Below are 21588 nucleotides of genomic sequence, written 5' to 3'. Positions count from 1 at the left end.
CTAATACCAATAATATATTATGCCTAGTTGTTAAGAATGAGAATTTATGTACAATAAATCACAATTTCACAGTTTAGATCTCCATTCTATATTTGTAATTTGTATTGTTAATGTGTCTCATTTAAAGAAAATAATTAAACGCTAATAATTATTATTATTAGAGAAAAAAGGTAGGGGTGTAAATGAGCCGAGCCGGTCAATAAACTACTCGGGCTCGGGCTCGTTTAAAGCTCGTTCATGTTCGTTCATTTATTAAACGAGCCGAGCTTGAACAACTTTTGAAGCTCGCTTAATAAACGAGCTTGAACATGAACATAGGTATGCTCGTTCATTTAAGTTCATGAACAACTCGTTCATTTATGTTCGTGAACAAGTTCGTCTAATTATGTTATGTATCATATTTTACCATATATACGTTTTTCAAATTAAATAAAAATCATGTTTTTGACTTTTGAAATCTATAATAGAATAAAAATACTTTGAAATAAAATTTTAATTGCTAAATTAGTGCTCTTTGACTCTTTCTAAATTATTAGTTTGTTTATCAAATAAAGTAATGTACTTTAATTTTTATTATTAGATATGATTATAATTTGTTAGATTTTCAAGTGGTTGTACTCTAAAGCTCGTTTAAGAATACTCGTTCATGAAAAAAGCTCGTTTATAAACTCGGATCGATTAATAAATGAGCCGTTCACGAACAGTTCGCGAACACAAAATCTTTTAAACGAACCGAGCTTGAACAGATTTTTGAGCTCGGTTAAAAGCTCGGGCTCGAGCTCGAGCTCGCATAAGTTAAATGAACATGAACATGAACAGGGTAAAACTCGGCTCGGCTCGGCTCGTTTACACTCCTAAAAAAAGGTAATGTATGAGAAATTGAGAATAAAATGGAATTAGCAAAAGTTAATGTTGTGGACCGAATACACAGAAGATATTAAATCTATCCGCAAAACCCAAAAATAAACAAAAAAGAAAACTGAGGCAGAAAGCTAATTAAGTGAGACAGAGTGAGAGTAGAGAGAGAAAGAAGAGAGAAAAAAAAAAAGAGAATAAAAAGAGACCGGATGTTGACAAATTTCATGTCACTGTTCTTAGAAGGTCGTTTGTTTGTGTGAAGATTTCTTATCTGGGATCTCTCTCATTCTCTCTCCTCTCTTAACAAAATTAAAAATTAAAAATTAAAAAATTAAATTAAAATTAAACCCTTTTCTTTCTCCACTTTCTCTCTCTAAACTAAAATCTCTTTGGTTCAGACACTGGCCCAGCAGATCGAAATCTTCATCCCTTTCCTTCTTTCTTACCCTGATTACGATCTAATTGGCTCTTCCTTCCTTCTAAGCTGGGTTGGTTTAATTTTGAAGTTTAATTTTTTTTAAATTTCTTCTTCTTGTAAACTCATTTGTAAAGTTCATGCCTTTTTTCAGTCTCAGAGGACTCAAATTTCATGATGGTACTTTTTCTTGTTTCTTTAATTTATCATCTCTGATGAAAAACTTCCCTTACTCATGTATGATTGAATCCCCTTATTTTTAGAGAAAAAGGTTTTACAGAGAGAATCAGTTTTGGGAGAGTTATTGGAGGATGTGGGTCTAAAGGTAAATTCTTTTTTTTTTCTTCCTAATATTAACTCAATACGTATTAGATTTGTGGGTTTCTGATTTTTTTCTGTGCCTTTTTTGATTAATTAGGTACAATTTTATTTTATTTTATTTTATTATTAATTATTCTTGCTCCTTTTCTATAATTGGGGTGTTGTTTTTTTTATTGTTCAGATGATGTTTGCATTTTGTGTAATTCAAATTTGTTTTGATTTGGGTTTTGGAATTGCATTCAATCTCAATTTGGTTGGATTATGTTTAATTGGGGATCTAATGACTCATTATCTGTCTTGAATGAATCTTCCCTAATCAATCACTGATTTTTTTTTAAATTTTTTTTTTCTGCTTTTCTCATGTTATATTAGTAGGGTTTTGACAATTTTATAAGTCTCAGTTTTGATATTTCTTTTATGAGTACAGTTGTCTTTCCCTTTTTGTTTCTTATACATCACTGTTAATTGTGTTTTGATTGCTGTTTTAGCTGAACTTTTGTTTATCTTTATGGTTTATTCTTCTAAACCTTCTTTGGAATTATGGTTTTATGTTAAATAGGTGAATTTAACGTTTTTCAATTCATGATTGATTGTTGGAGTTATAGAAATGGTTAAACTAGGGCAAACTTAAGGTAACTGGACAATTTGGGCTTTTAGCTCTTGATGCTGCTTTGGTTATATTCCGTTATCCTGTTTCTAAATTTCATAGCTTTTATGGAATTGCATTCGTGCATTTTGGATTCCATCGTTTTCTGTTGCCTAGCGATGCTTCACGACAAAATGGAGTCGGTTATCTGATTGGTATGGAATTGCATTCGTGCATTGTTACTCGCTGCTGATATTTTCGGTACCAAACAACATTGTTACTAGACGACACCTTATTTTCCGGTGGAAGGATGTTAATTTAAATTAATCTCTTTAGTTTATTTAATGTCTGGAATACAGTGTTGGTTAGGAGAGTTGTTCTCCATTTTGGTAGTGGTGTCTAGAGGCTTATCTTGTCATGTAGGCTATTGGTCTATCTTGTAGTGGCTTATGTTTTTGTATTTTTGAACTGAACCTCTTGGGATATCCATGCTCCTTTTTTAGGGTGAGGGACAGCTATTTCGTCTTTCTTTGCAGGGAATTATTGTGAAACATCGTGTTTTAAGTGTCATTTACGTCGTTGCATGGTTGCCATGTTTTTGTAGCGTACTGACTGCAAGCTGTCTTTTCACTTTATCAATTACGGAGTAGTAGATTTCTATTTTAGAGTTATATTTGTGAGATTTATGAACTTGTATATCAATAACATGTTCAGTTGTTGCACTGACTTCTTGAGACTTTTTTTATTTTTTTCAATTTTTTTAGGGGGGTGGGGGTGAAGTGGTGGTGGACATCCAATTGAAGTATAGAGCCTGCTAAGTTAACCCTTAGAATAACAACATTGTCAAAAATTTTGGTAAATATACAATAAAGATTGTTAAATAGGGGTTGCCGTGGTTTCTCTTTGATGATGGAAGAGGGAAGGGATGACCTAATGCACTTTGTTCTAGAGATATATTACATAGTAAGTATGAGTTGATAAAATGAATGGAACTATATTGTGGGAAGTGCTTTTAGGAAATTAGGGATTCTCTTATAAGAATGAGTTCAGCTGTAGGATCTAGTAGGTAGATTCAGCAAATGGGAAACAGTGATGTTTATATGGTGGTGGATTTCAGGTCCTAAATTACAAGTCTTAATTTGGAAATGTTTAAGGTTTCTTTAACCTGGCATCGTTATGTTCAAGATTAATTGCATGGAAATGTATCCTGGTGTGACTTGTGAGTGTGTTTTTTTATGGAACTCAAGTTTTATCTTCTTATGATGATATATGACCCACTTAAACTGCACGTTTGATTCCTGAAGCTGAAAATGACTTCTAGTCATAGATCCTAGTTACGATTGGCTCAGTGTGACCTGAATTTCTCTGATGGACATGAAACTTGTATTTCGTTGAATTTTGTATATGAATGTACTCCAATACATTTATCACTTGTTGACCAGGGAGTCAAAGACAACACAAAGTCAGATGCAATCTAGTTTGGATGCATGGTATTACATAATCTGCATTGATGTCTATGTTTCTACCAACTACGCGTGCTACATGTAAAAATTTGTAAGACGTGTTATGTGGAGGCGATGTGAGTATTTGGTGGTGGGTGCGCAGAAGCCATTGCTTAAAAGTACATGGGTTTCTGTAACTTTTTTTTTTTCAAATCTTTTACAATCAAAGGTGTAGATTGGTTTGGTGATATGTTGCTCTAAGTTGTAGTTGCTACAGTGTTTTAGTGTAATATGCTAGTGTGTATTTCTTATTTGGATTATTTTGCCATAAATTGGCAGGAATGGGAACAAAAGTGCAGTTTGAGAATTACTTGCCTGCACATTACTCCATGAAGGATCTTACTCGTGAATCTAATGGTGCTAGTTGGCCTTGTTTTGGTGAGAGCAACGGACAATTTTATTATGGTTTTCTGCCTAGGACCGTCGCGGATTCACATCCAGGATATGACAAGGATGTTATGAAGCAGACAATGCTGGAGCATGAAGCTATATTTAAGGACCAGGTGTGTATTATTATTACAACTTTTAGTCAACTGAGGTTGACCTAATATAATAACCTTATGGTGGAATAGATAGAAATAATGAAGTATCTAAGTCCTAAGTTTACTTTACGAAGACTCTACCATCTAGTCATCTACCATTCACAATCATGTTTATTTATCCAGGTCAGTGAACTACATCGACTATACAGAGTACAAAGAGATATGATGGACGAGGTCAGGAGAAAAGAACAAACTAAACAGCGGATTCCCTATGAAACATCATCTTCTTCAAGCCCTGTACCTTCCCAAATGCAATACGAGGATGTGCAAAGATGGAATGGTCAAAACCTTCCATTGTCAAACTCAGCTTGCGGTAGACCTCCCATTTCAGCTCCCGAATCGTCACCATATTCTGCCAAAGGAAAGAGCATACAAGCCAGTACAAGTTCATTTCCTAATTGCTATAGCCCTAAAAATTCGGAGTCAGAGTCTAGACCCACAAAACTTAGAAGAAGAATGTTCGATCTGCAACTCCCAGCTGATGAGTATGACGACACAGACGAAGTGGAGCAGTTCACTGATGTAAAAGTTTCTAATAATATGATGAGTCCTTCCCCTGATAAAAACAGAAAGTTTACAGGGGGGAATGGAAAATTGTTCATGGAATTTCAGGGAGATACATCAAGATCTGATTTGCATGTCAGTAAACCAAGGGCTCTGGCAGACTTGAATGAGCCGTTAAATGTGGAGGAAGCAACCTCTGTTGACTTTTTGCGCCGTGGTCAATGTGATGTTCAGTACAGGGAGGTTTCTGCACGATCACGATTGATAAGTTCATCTAGTGATGTTCCTCAGAATGGCAGCATGAATGGAACTTTGAACAATGTACATTTAGAAAACCGATCTAACGGCGTAGACTGGCTTTGCTATGCATTAGAATCAGGTAATAATGGACCTCATTTTCCTTTAAAATGTGATTTCTTTGGATTTAATTCTTCATCTCTAGTACAACTAGGAAATATGGTATGTCTTTCTCTCTTATTCTCGTTTGTCATTTTTCATATTTAATCAAAACAGTTGTTGATAAATATTTCTGTGTTTATATTTTAGAAAATAAAGGCCGCATTAGATCCATCAACCAAGGAACCTGTCCCGAAAAAGTGCATGTACCGTCTCAGCCAGTACATATCCGGCATGATCAAACTCCAGCTTTTCTGACCAGTGATCGTGTCAATGGAAGTCCTTGGAAAGCAAAATCTGCTTCTCATCTTCCTAATCAATCTGGGTTTTTTCATCCCTCTGATTTGGGTAAGTCATGGGATCAGTGTACCTCATCTTGGGGGAATCCGTGCAGCTTTTTGGGCCAAAAGCCCATACCAGTTCAAAGAAGTCCATATCCAACTTGTGCTACCTTGAGCAAGAGTCCCCAATCGCCTGCCCAGAACCATAACTTGTTTGGTAATTATAAGTGGAATCTAAATAGTAGCCCTTCAGCTTTGGGGAATGAGACGCCTGTGAAAAATGGGTTTTATAAAGGAAATAGTATCAACAACTCCAAGGGCATCAATGTGAATCCTATGAGAGATATGAACTTGAATATGGCACTTCCAAATGGTGATCATTTTAGCCAGAAAGGTGTTAGGATCATAGACAAGTCGGAGGAGGATCCTGTAGCTGTTCTGCCATGGCTTAGAGGAAAGGGTGCTTGCAATAATAATAATAATAATAATAATAATGACAATATTAATAATGAGGCAGAGAATTCAAGGAAAGGTCTTAACTCACTGCTTTCTCGATGGGGTTCTTCAGTTGCTTCAAATTCATGTGAGGGTGATGTTAAAGCTCAGAGCAGAAAAATTCTCGGGGTACCCATATTTGATAACCCTCCAACACCGAAGAAAAAGATTTCCAACCCTTTGATAATTCACAATTGTTCGGGAAACAAGGAGAGTGGATTTAGAGGTAATTTTGATATGAATTTACCTTGTGATCCCACAGAAGAAGAGGAAGTTGTGATTGTAGAAGAGAAAATTCATACTAGTATCATACATCATTTTGATCTTAATTCTTGCTTAACTGAGGAGGAAATTCCATCGACCTCTGTTTTAGAAAACAGAAACTCCATAAGGATTGACACCGGTATAGATTTGGAATCCCCCGCCATTCTAGAAGTTGAGGATGAAGATTCTTCGATTAAGGAACATAATAATGCTGATGATGAACTTGAACTTGCCAAGTCAGCAGCAGTGGCAATTATGTCATTAAATCAATCCGAAGAAGCACCAACTTGCCTTCAAGTACAAGTACAAGTAGAAACTGAGTTGGATGATCCCCTTGAGTGGTTTGTTGATATCGCTTGTTCTGATATTGAAAATGGGGATAGGCGGCTACCTGTAGCTGTAACTGGAGAAGGTTTGGATGATTTCGAATTGATGACTTTGAGGCAGAAGGAGTGCAGTGTGGAGGAGTATTTCCCAAAACCGAGCTTTCCAGAAGTCCCGAACATTGAAGAAAAAGGGGGGAAATGTATGTTAACAACAAGTAGAGCACGGAAAGGACATGGTCGTAGAGGAAGACAAAGAAGGGACTTTCAGAGAGACATTCTACCTGGACTAACAACACTTTCAAGGCACGAAGTAACTGAAGACCTTCAGATGTTTGGAGGACTAATGAGAGCTACAGGTCATCCTTGGCAATCTGGACCAAATAGGACTAGAAACGGAGGAGGAGGAGGATGTGGTAGAGGCAGGCGACGAGCAGTAGTAGCAGCACCAAACAACACTGTATTGAAGCAGCAGCAGCAGCAGCAGCATCAATTACAGAAGAATAACGATACACAAGTCATTTTGGAGGATAGAAGCCTCACGGGTTGGGGAAAAACAACTAGACGTCCCAGAAGACAAAGGTGTCCCGCAGGTACTCCTCCGCTACCTTTGACCTAATTCATTTCATTTTATGAGTCGAAGAATCTATCTATAGAGAGAGAGGGGGGGGGGGGGGGGGGATACTCGAGTAGAGTTGTTCGTCCAAGACCTTGGAGTTGTTCGTCCAAGACCTTGGTAACTGAGCTTTTTTTTTTTCTTTTTTTTCTCTTCTAGTGAGAAAGGGGATTGTGTTTGTACATTATGTTCTGTAGCCCAAAATTTGGGTCCCCTTTAAATTATGTGTTTTCTGCAACCAACTTTGTATTGTTTGATGAATAATGTTGCATAGAGTTTCTTGTCCTAGCTTATGGCTTATGGCTTATGGTTGTGGTGCAGCATGAGCTACTGAACTACAGCAGATGATGCACCTGTCAGAGTCCTGTGTGCTTGTCTTGATATCTTAATCTTTCTGATCATTTACAAGGTTTTCTGCTCTGCTCAAATCTAGGACTTATATTTTTTAATCATTTATTGAGGTTTTGAGATTCTGTCAAAATACCTTCATAAATGTTGTTGTCCTTCATAATATATTATGTCCTGCGACTGAGTCTAAAAGCATGATTATGAATGTGGCCATGTGCAACTGCAGTTGTTCCATTGGGCCCTACTCCCTTGGTTGAGATTTTGCTGTCTAATTAATGTAACAACAATATACTATTCCAGTATTCAGATGATATAATAGGAGTTTAATCAGAATGAACAAACTTAAAATCAACTACACCTAATTGGCACTAAAGTCTTGGGTGGTGTACTAAATTTGTACCAAATTTCTCTATACAACCGCTCAATAATCAATATGGAAAATGAATATAATTCAAACAACCAGAGAGAATATTTAATTTGAATTTCGGACCAATTAGATAATACACAGTGTTCCGGTGTTGTAAAGGTGGAAACAATGGGCTTCGAATGAAGGCCCTTTCGTGTGTGTTGAAGATCTTGCTTGCTTGAATGAGTCGAGTCCGAATTCACCTGCACAAGAGTAAAATCACTAGCCTCGGGGGTGTTTCCGAGGAAAGCCCCTCCGATGCCTAAGTAAGAACGATGCTCGGATTCTAGAGAGAAGTTCTCTAGAAGAGTAGTCTTAAGGCGATAAATTGGACGTACCTTGAGGTGTGAGCCTTGGCGGCCTATTTATAGTGTTTGCATATGGGCATTTATTGCTATTGGGCCTTCTGCCTTGGTTGATGGCTGAATAGTCATATGGGTTTGTGGCAGGTTTGATGTTGCTGTTTTGAGCCATTGGGCTTTGGACTTAGTGGCCCAATTGATATTCAATTGGGAGCCCAAACAACATGCCCCCTAGACCCGGTCCATTTAGAATTAAATGGGTGGGTTTCCAGCTGTGAGAAGTCCAAAAGTTCCCTTTTTTTTTGAAAAGGGGTGACTTGCATTAATGACAAGTGTTGGGACTTGTTTTGCATCGTGGAGATCGTGGGTTTGAAGGAAGTTGATGCGCCTTTTTCCACTATAAATACTGGACGCGAGCTTCCTTTCAAACCTTTACTTTCTCTCTCTTTCATACAGATTCCCCTTCTTTTTCCGGTGATCGCAGCTTTCGAGTTTCTTCAGATCTACGGATTTCAGTTAGCTTTTGTCTTCGGGAACTTGTCTCATTCACTTTGTCGGCGAATTCCGGTTCGGAAGAAGGTAACTTGTTTGTGAATTTCCCTTATTTTTTCCCGCTCTTTCTTCTACTCCTCAATACGAACCCTAGACCTAGAATTTGTAACCATGGCGAAGAACAAAGGTAAGAGTAAGTTCGTCGTTGGTTCTTCCAGTGAGAGGGAAGAGGTGCCTTCGGAAAGGGTACAGAAAACTTCGAAGGGCTGGCCTTCGGATAAGGTGGTGGAGAAACGTTCGACTGGTTGGGATGCCACCAAAGATGGTGCTGTTGGAGGATCTGGTGGGTCTGAACGCGCTGCTTCTGGTAAGAAGGCTGGTTCTTCGGGTCACCGTCGGCCTTACCCTGAGTTTCCAGTTCATTGGACTGAAGCTGATCCGAAGGGTAAGCTTGCTCCGATTTTGCATGAGACTACCAAGATTGATGGTCCGCTGAAGAAATCAGTTAGTGGTGACTGGTTGGTGGAGGCGAAGTTGGGGGCCTACCATCGGAAGGCCGAAGAGTTATATGGAATCCAGCACGCTTTGGGGTATTGGTGTGAACTTCCCGAACAGGAGCGTCCTCGGGTGACTCATCCGCCGAAGGGGTTCATCTCTGTGTACACTCATCACTTGGAGAATGGTCTCCGTTTTCCCTTGGATCTGTTCATTTCCGAGCTCCTGGTGTCGTACAACATCAGTTTGGCCCAACTCACTCCCAAGTCCGTGAGGCACATCATCGGATTTCGATGGGTGTGCGATTTTGTTAATTTTCCCTGCTCCGTCTCCGTTTTTAAAGATCTTCATGATCTGTCCTTCAACCATGCTTCCAAAGGTGATGGGTATGGTTGGTGGATCATCATCAACAAGAAATCTCGAAAAAGGGGCGAGCCGAACTATATTACGGCTTACCCTTACCTCAGCTCCGACCATAATTGGAAGATGGAGTGGTTGCTCGTTCGCGTGACGACGGATCCGAAGCATCCCAACTTCTATCGTCCTCCTAAGTGGTTCGTGAGGCCTGATCCTGATATGGTGGGGGTGGCTGCTCCGGATCGGAGTCATCAGCATTACGTGGATCTCCTCCAGTGGTTTCTAGCTCGGGAGGATAATTACAGACTGCCGTCTAGCTGGCTCCCGAACCTTAACTACATTTTGCGGGAGGACATTCTTGCTGCTGCCGGTCTCAGCAGGATTTTTGACAGGGGTAGGTGTCATTCGGCTGGGACCGTGTTTCGGTGAGTTTGGCCTCCTCTCTTTTTTCCGATTTATTGACTTGTTTCGTAATTTGTTTTGCAAAATACGGTTTTAGTCGTATCGATCCTGAGATTCTGGGCATTTCCTTGGATCTGCGAACTATTCACGACTCGACTCCTGAGTACAAGTTCGGGAAAGAGAATCCTCGCAATCCTCGTCTGAAGGATTACGTGTTGTCTCCTTCGGGTGTTGCTCGAATTTCTGAAGTTCGAGCCGATCCGTTTGATTCTGCTTCTTCTCCCGAACCTGTTCCAGTGAAGGTCGTGCTTCCTCCCCTTCGGACAACGTCGGATCCGGTGAGTGTTTCTATCTCCTCGGTTTTACTTGTCTTTTACTCCTTTTTGGTTGGCCGTCGGCTAACGTCTTGGTCCTGGACCATCTTTTTAGGGTCCTGGGACTGACGCTGCGCCGCGTGCCGTTCCTTCGGTTTCATCCCCGGCTCGGATAGATATCTCTTTATCTAGGAACCGGGTACTTCACCTTTTGTCTTTATTCCTTCTTTTGTTTTCTTCTGGTTTATTGACCCTCGATCTCCTTTCTTAGGATCAGAGGAAGAGGAAGGGTAGCACTCTTCTGAGGTCTTCTGCGCATCCGAAGAAGGCGAAGGCTTCTCAGACTTCGGAGAAGGTATGGCTTTGATCCGGTAACTTTCTTGGGTTATGCTTTTTCTTTTCCGAAGTTGACCTTTGAATGGTTGCTTTTGTAGGAAACGGCTTTGGAAGATATGCCTCCTCCGAAGAACCTTCTTCACTTCATGCCCTTGCCAGGGCAGAAGTTAAAGAGTGTGGTGGTTTCGGAGCTGCCGCCCGTTGATCAGCCGTTGGTTGAGGAGACTGCTATCCCTTCTCCGTTAAAGCCGTCTATTCCTCCGAGGGTCGTGATCCAAGATATCACCAAGGCGGTGGAGGCGCTCGAGACCGACTCTGTTCTTGGCTCGGATGTCCCCATCGTGTCCGAGGAAAAAGAGAAATCTGCCCACGTCCCTCTCGAAAGGGAGAGAAGTCCAGATAAGGTGATGGTGGATCTTACGGGTCCTGACGTTGAGATTCCCGTGGCTTCGGTGGCCGAGAAGACTGTCCCTTCTGCTGAATTCGCGGAGGAGCAGCCTGAATAGGGCAAGGGGAAGAAGAGGCGCCATGAAACTTTGGGCTCTACCTCTACTTCGGCTCTGGATAGGCTGATCCATGCTGATCCTTGCTCGGATGTTCCGCTAAAGCGAATTCCTGAGGAAGTAAGGGAAGCGATGGCTCAGTATGCTAGGCCTTCGGTCCTGGGGGAGGATCCTTTAGCTCATGTGGGCTCGTTGGTGGGTCCCGAAGCTGCTAGGGAGAACCTGCTTCGGGCCAATCCGCAGTGGAGGGTTCCTGAGAGAGGAATCCAGCTATGATGGCCCAGTATTACTTGAATGAGGTAAGTGTTGGGATTCTTTTCGTGTTGTCTCCTTGTTTATGCTTCTTCTCCGTTTTTTGCTTATCTTTTCTTCTTTCCAGGCTGTTTTCTGGTCCTCGTTCGCTTCCGAGTGCAGCTCGGTTGAGGAGAGAAAACTGAAGAAATATCAGGAGGCCTATGCTCGTGATATTCCTATTTTGGACCAGAAGGCTGGGCAGCTACTCTCCGAGCTTGTGGAAGTCAAGCAACTGTATCTCAAGTACAGTCGCGAGGCTAGAGCTATTGCGGAGGAGATCGGGGTCGAAGTTGGCAAGCTCACCTTCCAAGTTGAAGAGGATGCTGAGAAGATAGCTTTCTTCAACAAGGAGAAGAAAGATATGGCCACCAAGTTCGCGGGCGAACTTGAAGAAAAGGATAGACTTCTCAAGGAGATGAAGTCTAAATTTGAGGCGGCTGATAAGGAGAGCAAGGATGCGGAGGCGAGGCTCCAGCAGTTTGTCAAGAATCGGGAGCTGATCCAGAATGAAGCTGACAAGATGCCCGTTCTTCAACTAAAGATCCGAGAGAAGGATGAGTACATTCGGAGGCTGGAACAAGACAGAGCTGACCTCTATACTGCTGATCAGTGTAGAGAACAGTACTGGAATGGTATCCTAGGCGCTCGGCGCATGTTTGCGAAGCACATGCCTCATTTCCCTTGGAATGAGAAGGTTCCTCTCTGGATTCGGGCCCAGGATCACTTGGTGGAATGCCAAGCTGACCGAGATGAAGCCGAAGCTGAACGCCAAGCTGCTCTTGCAGAGGCTCGGGCTCAGAAGGTGAATTCCGAAGGTGACACCACTGCTGGGGGTTCTTCAAAAGATGCTCCCCAAGGGGCTGTTTCTGAAACTCCCAAGAGTTAGGGATTCGGGCAGTCGTCTTCCTCAGAGTCGGTTGGTTCCAGTTGAGGACTCTCGAATGTGTGCTTGCCTTTCCCCCTTTTGCCTCGGCGCTGCGTTGTACTTATTTCTTTTTGCTTTCTTAGTACTTCGGTAGGCCGGTATTGTCTGTTGATGGCTGCCGATTTTAACTGTTTCATTTTGTTTTCAATTTTTGAGGGTCCTCGGGTATGCACCGAGCGATTTGATGTATTTGTACTTCCCCCGAATATTGAATGAAAAATGAGTGTTTGTTATTTCTTTTCTACTTTTTTTGCACTTGCGAAGCTTTAAGTCTGCCTTTGAATTCGTAGATTTTCGAGTTCTTTTTTTTGTAGATCTGCTAAGAGACTCCAGTATTTTTCGAGTTCTTTTTTTGTAGATCTGCTAAGAGACTCGAGTATTTTTCGAGTTCTTCAAATCCGTAGATCTGCTAAGAGACTCTTTAGTTTTGCGAGTTCTTCAAATCCGTAGATCTGCTAAGAGACTCTTTAGTTTTGCGAGTTCTTCAAATCCGTAGATCTACTAAGAGACTCTTTGGTTTCCAGACTCTTCAGATCCGTCGATCTGCTAAGAGGTCTACTGAAGGAAATAATGCCCTTGGTCCAAGTATGCATTCTATGATAAGTCTAATAAATGCGGTTCAGTATTAATTAACAAGTTAATAATTCAGTGAGATCAAGTGAGCTGAATGCCTAGCTAGAGGCCGCTTCAGTTCAAGTGGAATTAATGATATTAATCCACAGCTTACTCTTGACTGAACCCGTAGGGTCACACAAATAGTACGTAAACGGATCAAGTATTTAATGGCATTAAATACTCCATCTATGGATATTCGGAATCGACGGATCTTGGTTTCAGTGGGAGCTGAGATCGTCACAGGCAAGAAATGAATACTCCGGAAACGATGATATTGCCGGAAACGGATATATGGATCGTATCGGAAATATAAAAATTATCCAAGTCGTCGATGTTGCCGGAAACGGAAACATGGTACGTATCGGAAAATATTATCGGAAATGGAAATATTGCCAGAATCGGAAATATTGCCGGAAACGGAAATATTGTCAGAATCGGAAATATTATCGGAAACGGAAAATAATTCCGGAAACGGAAATATTAAATATTTGTTCGAAACGGAAATTAATTCCGGAATCGAAAATATTAAATATTGTTCGTATCGGAAATGAATTCCGGAATCGGAAATTTAATCGGAAGCGTATCGTACGAATAAGCATCGGACGAGGCCTGCCGGACGAGGGCCCAGCACGAAGCCAGGCCATCGCCCAGCAAGCCAAGCGCGCCACACGAACAGCCAAGGCCACGCCAGGCCCAGCGCAAGGCCAGGCCCAGCAGGCCGTGGCAGCGCGCACAGCGCGCGCAGCGCGCGCAGGTGCTTGCGTGGGCTTGTAGCTCGCGTAGGCCTCGCTGCGTGGGCTGCTGCTCGTACGCGCGCGCATGGGCGGCCCATCGTGGCTTCCGTGTGTGTGTGCGTAAGTGTTTGTGTTCATGCACGATTCCTAAAACGTGCAGAGTTCGGTTAATGATTAAATTCCTAATTCTATTTGATAAATTAATTAATTAGAGTTCTTGTAGGATTCTAAGTTTAATTAATTCGTATCCTAATAGGATTCCAATTCTCTTTCCATACCCCTATAAATATGTGGCCTGGGTTCACAATTTATAACGAGTTTTTAAAGTATTCAAAGTGAGTTTTTGAGAGAAAAATTCAGTCACACATCTTGCTCAAAAGTGCCGAAAATTCTAGTACCTTAAGGGCGATTCTAGTTGGTCAATCTTAAGGCGGATCCGGACGTGCTGTGGACTATCTACGGAGGGACGACACTTGGAGTCCTAAAGACTTGTTCTTGCTCGGTTCGGGCGCAGCTAGGGAGGGCACGCAACAAAGAGTATGCATCTAAATTATGCTATATGATTATGTGTAAATAATATGTATTCCTGGGTTAATGGTTGTTTCCGCATGATTTATGTAATATCATATGTATCATAACCTAACAGTGGTATCACGAGCCCCTTATTATTTTCATAATCTAATTTGCATGAACATGGTTAAATATTACAAATTTGCAAGAATTAAAAGGGGTGATTAATTTTCGTAATTGTTAATTAATTGCAAATTGCGTTTATTTAATTATACGTACGCAGTTTTTCGGCAGTTTCTTCGTTACTCATCCAAATCGAGTGATTTTTGTGTCAATTCCGCATGTAAAAGGCATTCTAAAATTTTGACAAAACTAGTATTTTTCTGCCGAACCCAGAATTCTCAAATTCGAAGCCTAACTATGACTTTTCGAAGGTTTTAGTTTTTCGAATGCAAAATTTCGTAAATTTAAGATGTTAAATTAAATATTTGCGATTCTTGTTGATAAATCTTGAATTTTTGATTGACCTACTGTATATGTTTAACAAGTTTGAATGCCTAGCCTTGTTAATTATGCAATCTAATTTGTAATTATGATTAATTTGTTGAAAATTAGAATAATTTAGAATTAATTTGATTTTCATAATTAATTATAATTTAATTAGAAACCTATGATTAAAAACCACCATAAAAATTGTAAATTTATGATAAATTTTAAATTTTTATGACCTAGACTTGAATCCATGTAAATCGGAAATCAATTGAATAATAAATTTTCGATTTTTCGCCCTAAAATTATGAAATTAATATTATTTATTAATTTGTCATTAATTTTAAATATAAATTTTAAATTTTTATGCGATTCGTTCATATAACTTGCACGCACAAAGCAATGGACGCTTCGTGTTACCCTTTAGGGGTGTTGTATAGTGCGAGCATGCGACGACGAGAAAGGGAGCTCGTCGCCCGTGCGGCACGAATGCAATGAGCAAGGGCGTGGTGCACGAGCACAAGGCAGCAGCCCTGCCTTGTGTCGTGGGCCACGAGCTATGAACAAATGGGCATGGGCGAAAGGCAAGCCAAGACAGTCGCGTGTGGGCAGCAAGCGAGCTGCGCCACAACGCGCACTGCCTCGCGCAAGAGCGCGCAGCCTCGCGCGCAGCGAGCGCAAGCTCGCGTGCCACGAGGGCTGCGCCCAGCGAGCAATGGCTCGCGTGCGACGAGCGCTGGCGCGCGCGCAGCGAGCACCACAGCGTGCGATGGCTTGCGATGGGAGATGCAGCAGCTATGCGACGATCGCATGGGCTGCGCGCACATGGCCAGCAATGGCTGTGTGCGTGCGGCCCATGGGCGTGCAATGCGTAGGGTGTTTGCGTTACGATTAGATCGTTTTGAATGTTTAATTTGAAAATTTCAGTTCACGTAATTTTAATTAATTTTAAAATTAATAATTTAAATTATTTTCTTGGATTTTAATTTTGAATATTGTAATTATAATAAATTTTATTTATTCTAATTATTTTACTAAAATTAAAATCATGAATTAATTTAAATGACGACTGAAATTAAATTAAACTTTTTGGATTCAATTATAAATTTATATGAGCTTTAAATTTTAATTAAATTTGTATGTTTCCGGTTAGACTAGAAATACATTTTTATGTTTAAAATTAGTAAAGCATATGAATTTATTGGTTTAAGTGGGAGCGCTTTTTAGTCATAAACTCTTGATTAGGTCTACAAATCCTTAAGGTTAAAACAACTTGATTAGAATTAATAAGGACTGAATAATTGGTAGATTATTGGTGCCCTTGATTAATTGCTGCAAATGTTTACGTGATGCATAATGTGTTTTACTAACCAGCTATGTGGGCCATTCATGATAATGAATGGGTGAATGGTATATATTGTATATGTACTGTTTTGCAGGTTATGAAGTGACTAGTATGGCCCAAATAGGATAGAAAATATAGTCTGCGTACCATTAATTTGAATGTAATTGGTCTAAAGTACCAAAGTTATTTTTCAATTCAAATATGGTATGCGAACCATCAAATAGTTGTAATTAGTTATAGCTTATCCTATTTGAAGAAAATGGTGCCTCCCACGGAGATTTTCAAGACGGACTTTGAAGTCAAAGCTTCAAGATGAAGTCGGGCCATACTAGATCACATTTATCTTATGCATGTTTTAAGTTATTTATTGCTTTTAAATATGTCTTAAAATGCATGAGATCAAAAGCTTGATTATGTTGCATGATTAAGGATTTTAGTTCACTTAAAATCTAACCAACATAGTAAGAGCCTTAAGTTCCAAACTTAAAAATTGAGTTAAAAGGTGCCATGCCAAAATATACACTTGCTTGGATATCCTTTACATCAATCTAGTAATAGTTTTCGCTCAGCGAGGTGTTACTTATTGGTCCTAAAGGGGCAAGGTACACAAATAATTGTGAGTACATGTTAGTTTTGGTGAAACTCAACGATATAAGTAAGGAGTCCTTTTATGTCGTGGCAAAATCGATAGGTTTACCTAATAAGTTCTTAGACGTACCTATCAACCAAGAATAGTTTCTAGACTATTAGCAAAAGGCTTTTGCTTACCTAAGATGTTCTAGGATTAAGTCGACAAACTGTGCTTAGTTCTTCAATGATTTTAGGATCTTGGAATCATTTTATTCACACCTGCCGGAACACATAACTTGAATAAAATGCTTAATAAACATTGAATTATGCATGTATGCTAGAATTTAAGTTTATTAAGAGAAACTGTGAATGGTTATTTATTTGTTTATTCTTTTCAATTGTAGTTTTAATATGGCAAACAACAATCAAAACATCATCATGGGTTCTGAGCTTATGGTCAAGCTGAACCTGACAAATTTTCTTGAATGGGAAGCTAAGCTAGTTGAAATAGTCAAACTCAATGGACTTGAGTATGTACTGTCACATCCCATGCCAAGCTACTATGCCAGAGACATGACCCCTGAGAGATTTTACGCCTGGGATGCGGATCTCAAAAAGGTTATGAGTCTCATGCTGAACAATATCCCTGATGATTGGGCTAAAAGGTTTGTAGCCTATGAACCTTTTACGCTCATCAAGAATCTGAGGGATATCTGTCGTGGAAGTACGGAGGACAGGGACCTGAACGTCCATGAGTTGATTGAATCAATGTCTGGTCTAAAGGTTAGTTCTCCCAACAGGTGTTATAGGATGGAGGTCCAAGAAACACATGTTCAGCTCCTTCGCACTAAACAGAGGGTAGGCGTCCCACTGAGGTTCCATGTGGATCTTATGTGTTCATACTTTGATCGCCTAAGTCTACTAGGAACACCAATAAGCGAAAGGATGGCAGTCTCTGTCTTGCTCAATTCACTACACAGTGGGTTTGGTCGCTTCAAGCAACTATACCTAAGTGAACCAAGAGAAGAAACAGTTGCAGAATTTGTTCACCTTGTTAGAAAGGCTGAAATAATACTGGACTGTGAAGCCAAAGATTTACTCAAGGCTAGAAAGAGACCGTTCAAGAAAGGTGGAAAGTCCAAGGGCAATGCTAAATCAAAGCAGGACAAGTCCACATCAAGCTGTCTTTATTGTGATGGAATAGGCCATTACAAAAGAGAATGTCCGAAGCTAAAGGAAGATCAGAAGAACGGAACAGTCGTTCCATCTTCAGGTATTTTCGTTATAGACTGTATACTTGCTAATTCAACTTCTTGGGTATTAGATACAGGTTGTGGCTCACACTTATGTTCCAATCCACAGGGACTAAGAAGAAGTAGAAAGTTAAGCAAGGGTGAAGTCGACCTACGAGTGGGAAATGGAGCACGGATTGCTGCATTAGCTGTAGGAACTTACTATTTGTCGTTGCCCTCTGGGCTAGTTTTGGAACTGGAAGAATGTTTCCATGTTCCAAGTCTTACTAAAAACATCATTTCAGTTTCTTGCTTAGATGCTAAGGGATTTTCCTTTTTAATAAAAGACAATAGTTGTTCGTTTTATTTTAAAGAGATGTTTTATGGATCTGCTAGATTAGTCAATGGACTTTATTTATTAGATCACGACAAACAAGTATATAACATAAATACCAAAAAGGCCAAAAAGGATGATTCAGATCTCACCTATCTGTGGCATTGTCGATTAGGCCATATAAACTTGAAACGCTTAGAAAGACTTCAAAAGGAAGGAATTCTAGAACCATTTGACTTAGAGGATTATGGTAAATGCGAATCATGTTTACTTGGCAAAATGACAAAGCAACCTTTCTCTAAAGTTGGAGAAAGAGCAAATGAACTATTGGGTTTAATCCATACAGATGTATGTGGACCAATGAGTACAAATGCTAGGGGTGGTTTCAGCTACTTTATCACTTTCACTGATGACTTCAGTAGGTATGGTTATGTCTACCTAATGAAGCATAAGTCTGAATCCTTTGACAAATTCAAGGAATTTCAGAGTGAAGTAGAGAATCAATTAGGCAAGAAGATTAAGGCACTGCGGTCTGATAGAGGCGGTGAATATCTGAGCTATGAATTTGATGACCATCTGAAAGAATGTGGAATTCTATCAGAATTGACTCCTCCTGGAACACCACAATGGAATGGTGTGTCGGAACGGAGGAACAGAACCTTGCTAGACATGGTCAGGTCAATGATGGGTCAGGCCGAACTTCCATTAGAATTTTGGGGACATGCACTAAATACAGCTGCACTCACTATAAATAGAGCTCCGTCTAAAGCTGTCGAAAAGACTCCATACGAATTATGGTTTGGAAAGCCTCCAAATATGTCTTTTCTTAAGATTTGGGGATGTGAAGTATACGTCAAACGATTAATTTCAGACAAACTTCATCCAAAATCTGACAAATGTATCCTTGTGGGCTATCCAAAGGAAACAAAGGGGTATTACTTCTACAATACATCTGAGAACAAGGTGTTTGTTGCTCGAGATGGTGTCTTTTTGGAGAAAGATCACATTTCCAAAATGACAAGTGGGAGAAAAGTAGACCTCGAAGAAATTCGAGTCGAACAACAAACTCTAGAGAATGCTTAAGATGACATTCAGGATGAAACTCAGAGATCTTTAGAAGAATCTGGTGAGAATCATGGTCAATCTAGAAATGTTACCCCGCGTAGATCGCAAAGATATAGATCTCAACCGGAAAGGTACTTAGGTATTTTGACGAATGAGAGCTATGACGTTCTATTACTTGAAAGTGATGAACCTGCGACTTACAAACTGTTAGGTTATGATACATATGACATTTACATAGATCATGCGGAAACAACCATTAACCCAGGAAACATATTATTTACACATAATCATATAGCATAATTAGATGCATACTCTTTGTTGCGTGCCTTCCCTAGCTGCGCCCGAACCGAACAAGAACAAGTCTTTTAGGACTCCAAGTGTCGTCCCTCCGTAGATAGTCCACAGCACGTCCGGATCCGCCTTAAGATTGACCAACTAGAATCGCCCTTAAGGTACTAGAAAATTCGGCACTTTTATGAGCAAGATGTGTTTTAATTTTCTCTCAAAAAAACTCACTTTTGAATACTTTGAAACTTATGTATAAATAATGACCCCTAGGCCTTTATTTATAGAGTTATGGAAAAGGAATCGTAATCCTTGTAGGATACGAATTAATTGAAATTAGAATCCTACATGAATTCTATTTAATTAATTTATCCAATTAGGAATAGAAATTTAATCATACACTGACTCTTGTAGTTTTAGGAATCACGCATGAGCACAAACTCACACACACACGGCAGCCACAAGGGCTGCCCATGCGCGTGCGAGCAGCAGCCCACGCAGCGCGGCCCACGCATCCGTGGCCTTGGCGCGCGCTGGGCCTGCCTTGCGGTAGGCCTGGGCGCTGCCTTGGCTGGGCTTGTGGCGCACGTGCTTGCTGGGCGATGGCCCGGCTTCGTGCTGGGCCTTCGTCCGGCAGGCCTCGTCCGATGCTAATTCGTACGATACGCTTCCGATTAAATTTCCAGTTCCGGAATTTATTTCCGATACGAGCAATATTTAATATTTCCGATTCCGGAATTAATTTCCGTTTCGAACAAATATTTAATATTTCCGTTTCCGGTAATATTTCCGATTCTGACAATATTTCCGTTTCCGGCAATATTTCCGATTCTGGTAATATTTCCATTTCCAATAATATTTTCCGATACGTACCATGTTTCCGTTTCCGGCAACATCTACGACTTGGATAATATTCATATTTCCGATACGATCCATATTTCCGTTTCCGGCAATATCATCGTTTCCGGAGTATTCATTTCTTGCCTGTGACGATCTTAGCTCCCACTGAAACCAAGATCCGTCGGTTCCGAATATTCATAGATGGAGTATTTAATGCCATTAAATACTTGATCCGTTTACGTACTATTTGTGTGACCCTACGGGTTCAGTCAAGAGTAAGCTGTGGATTAATATCATTAATTCCACTTGAACTGAAGCGGCCTCTAGCTAGGCATTCAGCTCACTTGATCTCACTGAATTATTAACTTGTTAATTAATACTGAACCGCATTTATTAGACTTAACATAGAATGCATACTTGGACCAAGGGCATTATTTCCTTCAGTCTCCCACTTGTCCTTAGGGACAAGTGTGCATTTCCTAATTCCTTTGTCGCTCGATGCTTGCTCTTGAACATAAGGTAAGAGTTGTCATCCTTATTATGTCCAGAGGTGTTCCTCGGTTTCAGAGTTCAACTGATCAAATAAACAGATAATCATAGCCTATGATTCATCCGAGCACGGCCATGCATTTCACAGTTTCTAGCTCTCCGAGTGGCCTTGTACAACTTTTAAGCATCTCATCCCGATTTATGGGAGGACAATCCCAATCTTGCGATCTTGAGATTAGACTTCGTTTGATAGGTGATTACCTGAGCGTTGCCTTTATAGCCTCCTTTTACGGTGCGACGGTTGGTCAACGTCAAAGCAACCAGTTTTCAAACAAGTAATCTCAAATCACTCAGGTATTGAGGATTTAGTGTCTAATAATTTAATGAAATTTACTTATGACAGACTTTCATCTCTTACAGTAAAGTTTCATAGGTCTTGTCCGATACTAGTCTTCCCAAAGTAAGTATCTATGCAAATGATTATGACATTGCCATGTCCACATAGTTCAAGAAACAGAACTACTAGTCATCTTGCATTCTAATCGTCTAACGTTTTCTATGCGTCCAATTTTATAGAAAACTCCGATTAGGGACCATTTTCAACCTTTGACATTCAAGTTCACTTGATAGACATTTCTTAGTCACAGGACTGGTCCTGACAGTCTATCTTGAATATATCGTCAAATTGAAGGGACTCATCATTTAATACTAAACCAAGATTAAATGGAATATGAAAATACATTTCATATATGATAAATGTTCAACCCCAATGTTTTACAACCATGGGCCTCAAACCCATTTTC

At 40.2% G+C, this 21588-nt stretch overlaps 1 protein-coding gene across 3 annotated transcripts; it reads left to right on the top strand.

Moving 5' to 3' along the window:
- The first annotated feature begins 1000 nt into the window (after positions 1-1000).
- Positions 1001-7391, top strand: LOC110779088 (uncharacterized). 3 transcript variants are annotated; one of them, XM_056841120.1, is made up of 6 exons: positions 1001-1453; positions 1537-1598; positions 3623-3801; positions 3962-4185; positions 4348-5107; positions 5275-7391. In XM_056841120.1, exons 3-6 carry the CDS (start codon positions 3747-3749, stop codon positions 7104-7106), a joined length of 2871 nt encoding a protein of 956 aa, XP_056697098.1. In that variant the 5' UTR covers positions 1001-1453; positions 1537-1598; positions 3623-3746; the 3' UTR covers positions 7107-7391. The 3 variants fall into 3 exon arrangements, with proteins under 3 accessions (XP_056697098.1, XP_021839309.1, XP_056697099.1); XM_021983617.2 differs by lacking the exon at positions 3623-3801 and having other exon boundaries at positions 1002-1453; XM_056841121.1 differs by lacking the exon at positions 3623-3801 and having other exon boundaries at positions 1002-1598.
- The last annotated feature ends 14197 nt before the right edge of the window (positions 7392-21588 follow it).

Source organism: Spinacia oleracea, chromosome 3 (assembly GCF_020520425.1).
Source record: "Spinacia oleracea cultivar Varoflay chromosome 3, BTI_SOV_V1, whole genome shotgun sequence".
NCBI lineage: Eukaryota > Viridiplantae > Streptophyta > Magnoliopsida > Caryophyllales > Amaranthaceae > Spinacia > Spinacia oleracea.
Note: the sequence above shows the minus strand (reverse complement) of the source record. Positions and strands in the feature narration are given on the sequence as shown.

Coding starts and splice junctions, on each gene's coding strand:
- LOC110779088 (XM_056841120.1), top strand. CDS start 3,747: ATGTGGAGGCGATGTGAGTATTTGGTGGTGGGTGCGCAGAAGCCATTG. Junction 4,186..4,347: donor AAGCTATATTTAAGGACCAG/GTGTGTATTATT, acceptor TTATTTATCCAG/GTCAGTGAACTACATCGACT. Junction 5,108..5,274: donor TTGCTATGCATTAGAATCAG/GTAATAATGGAC, acceptor TTTATATTTTAG/AAAATAAAGGCCGCATTAGA.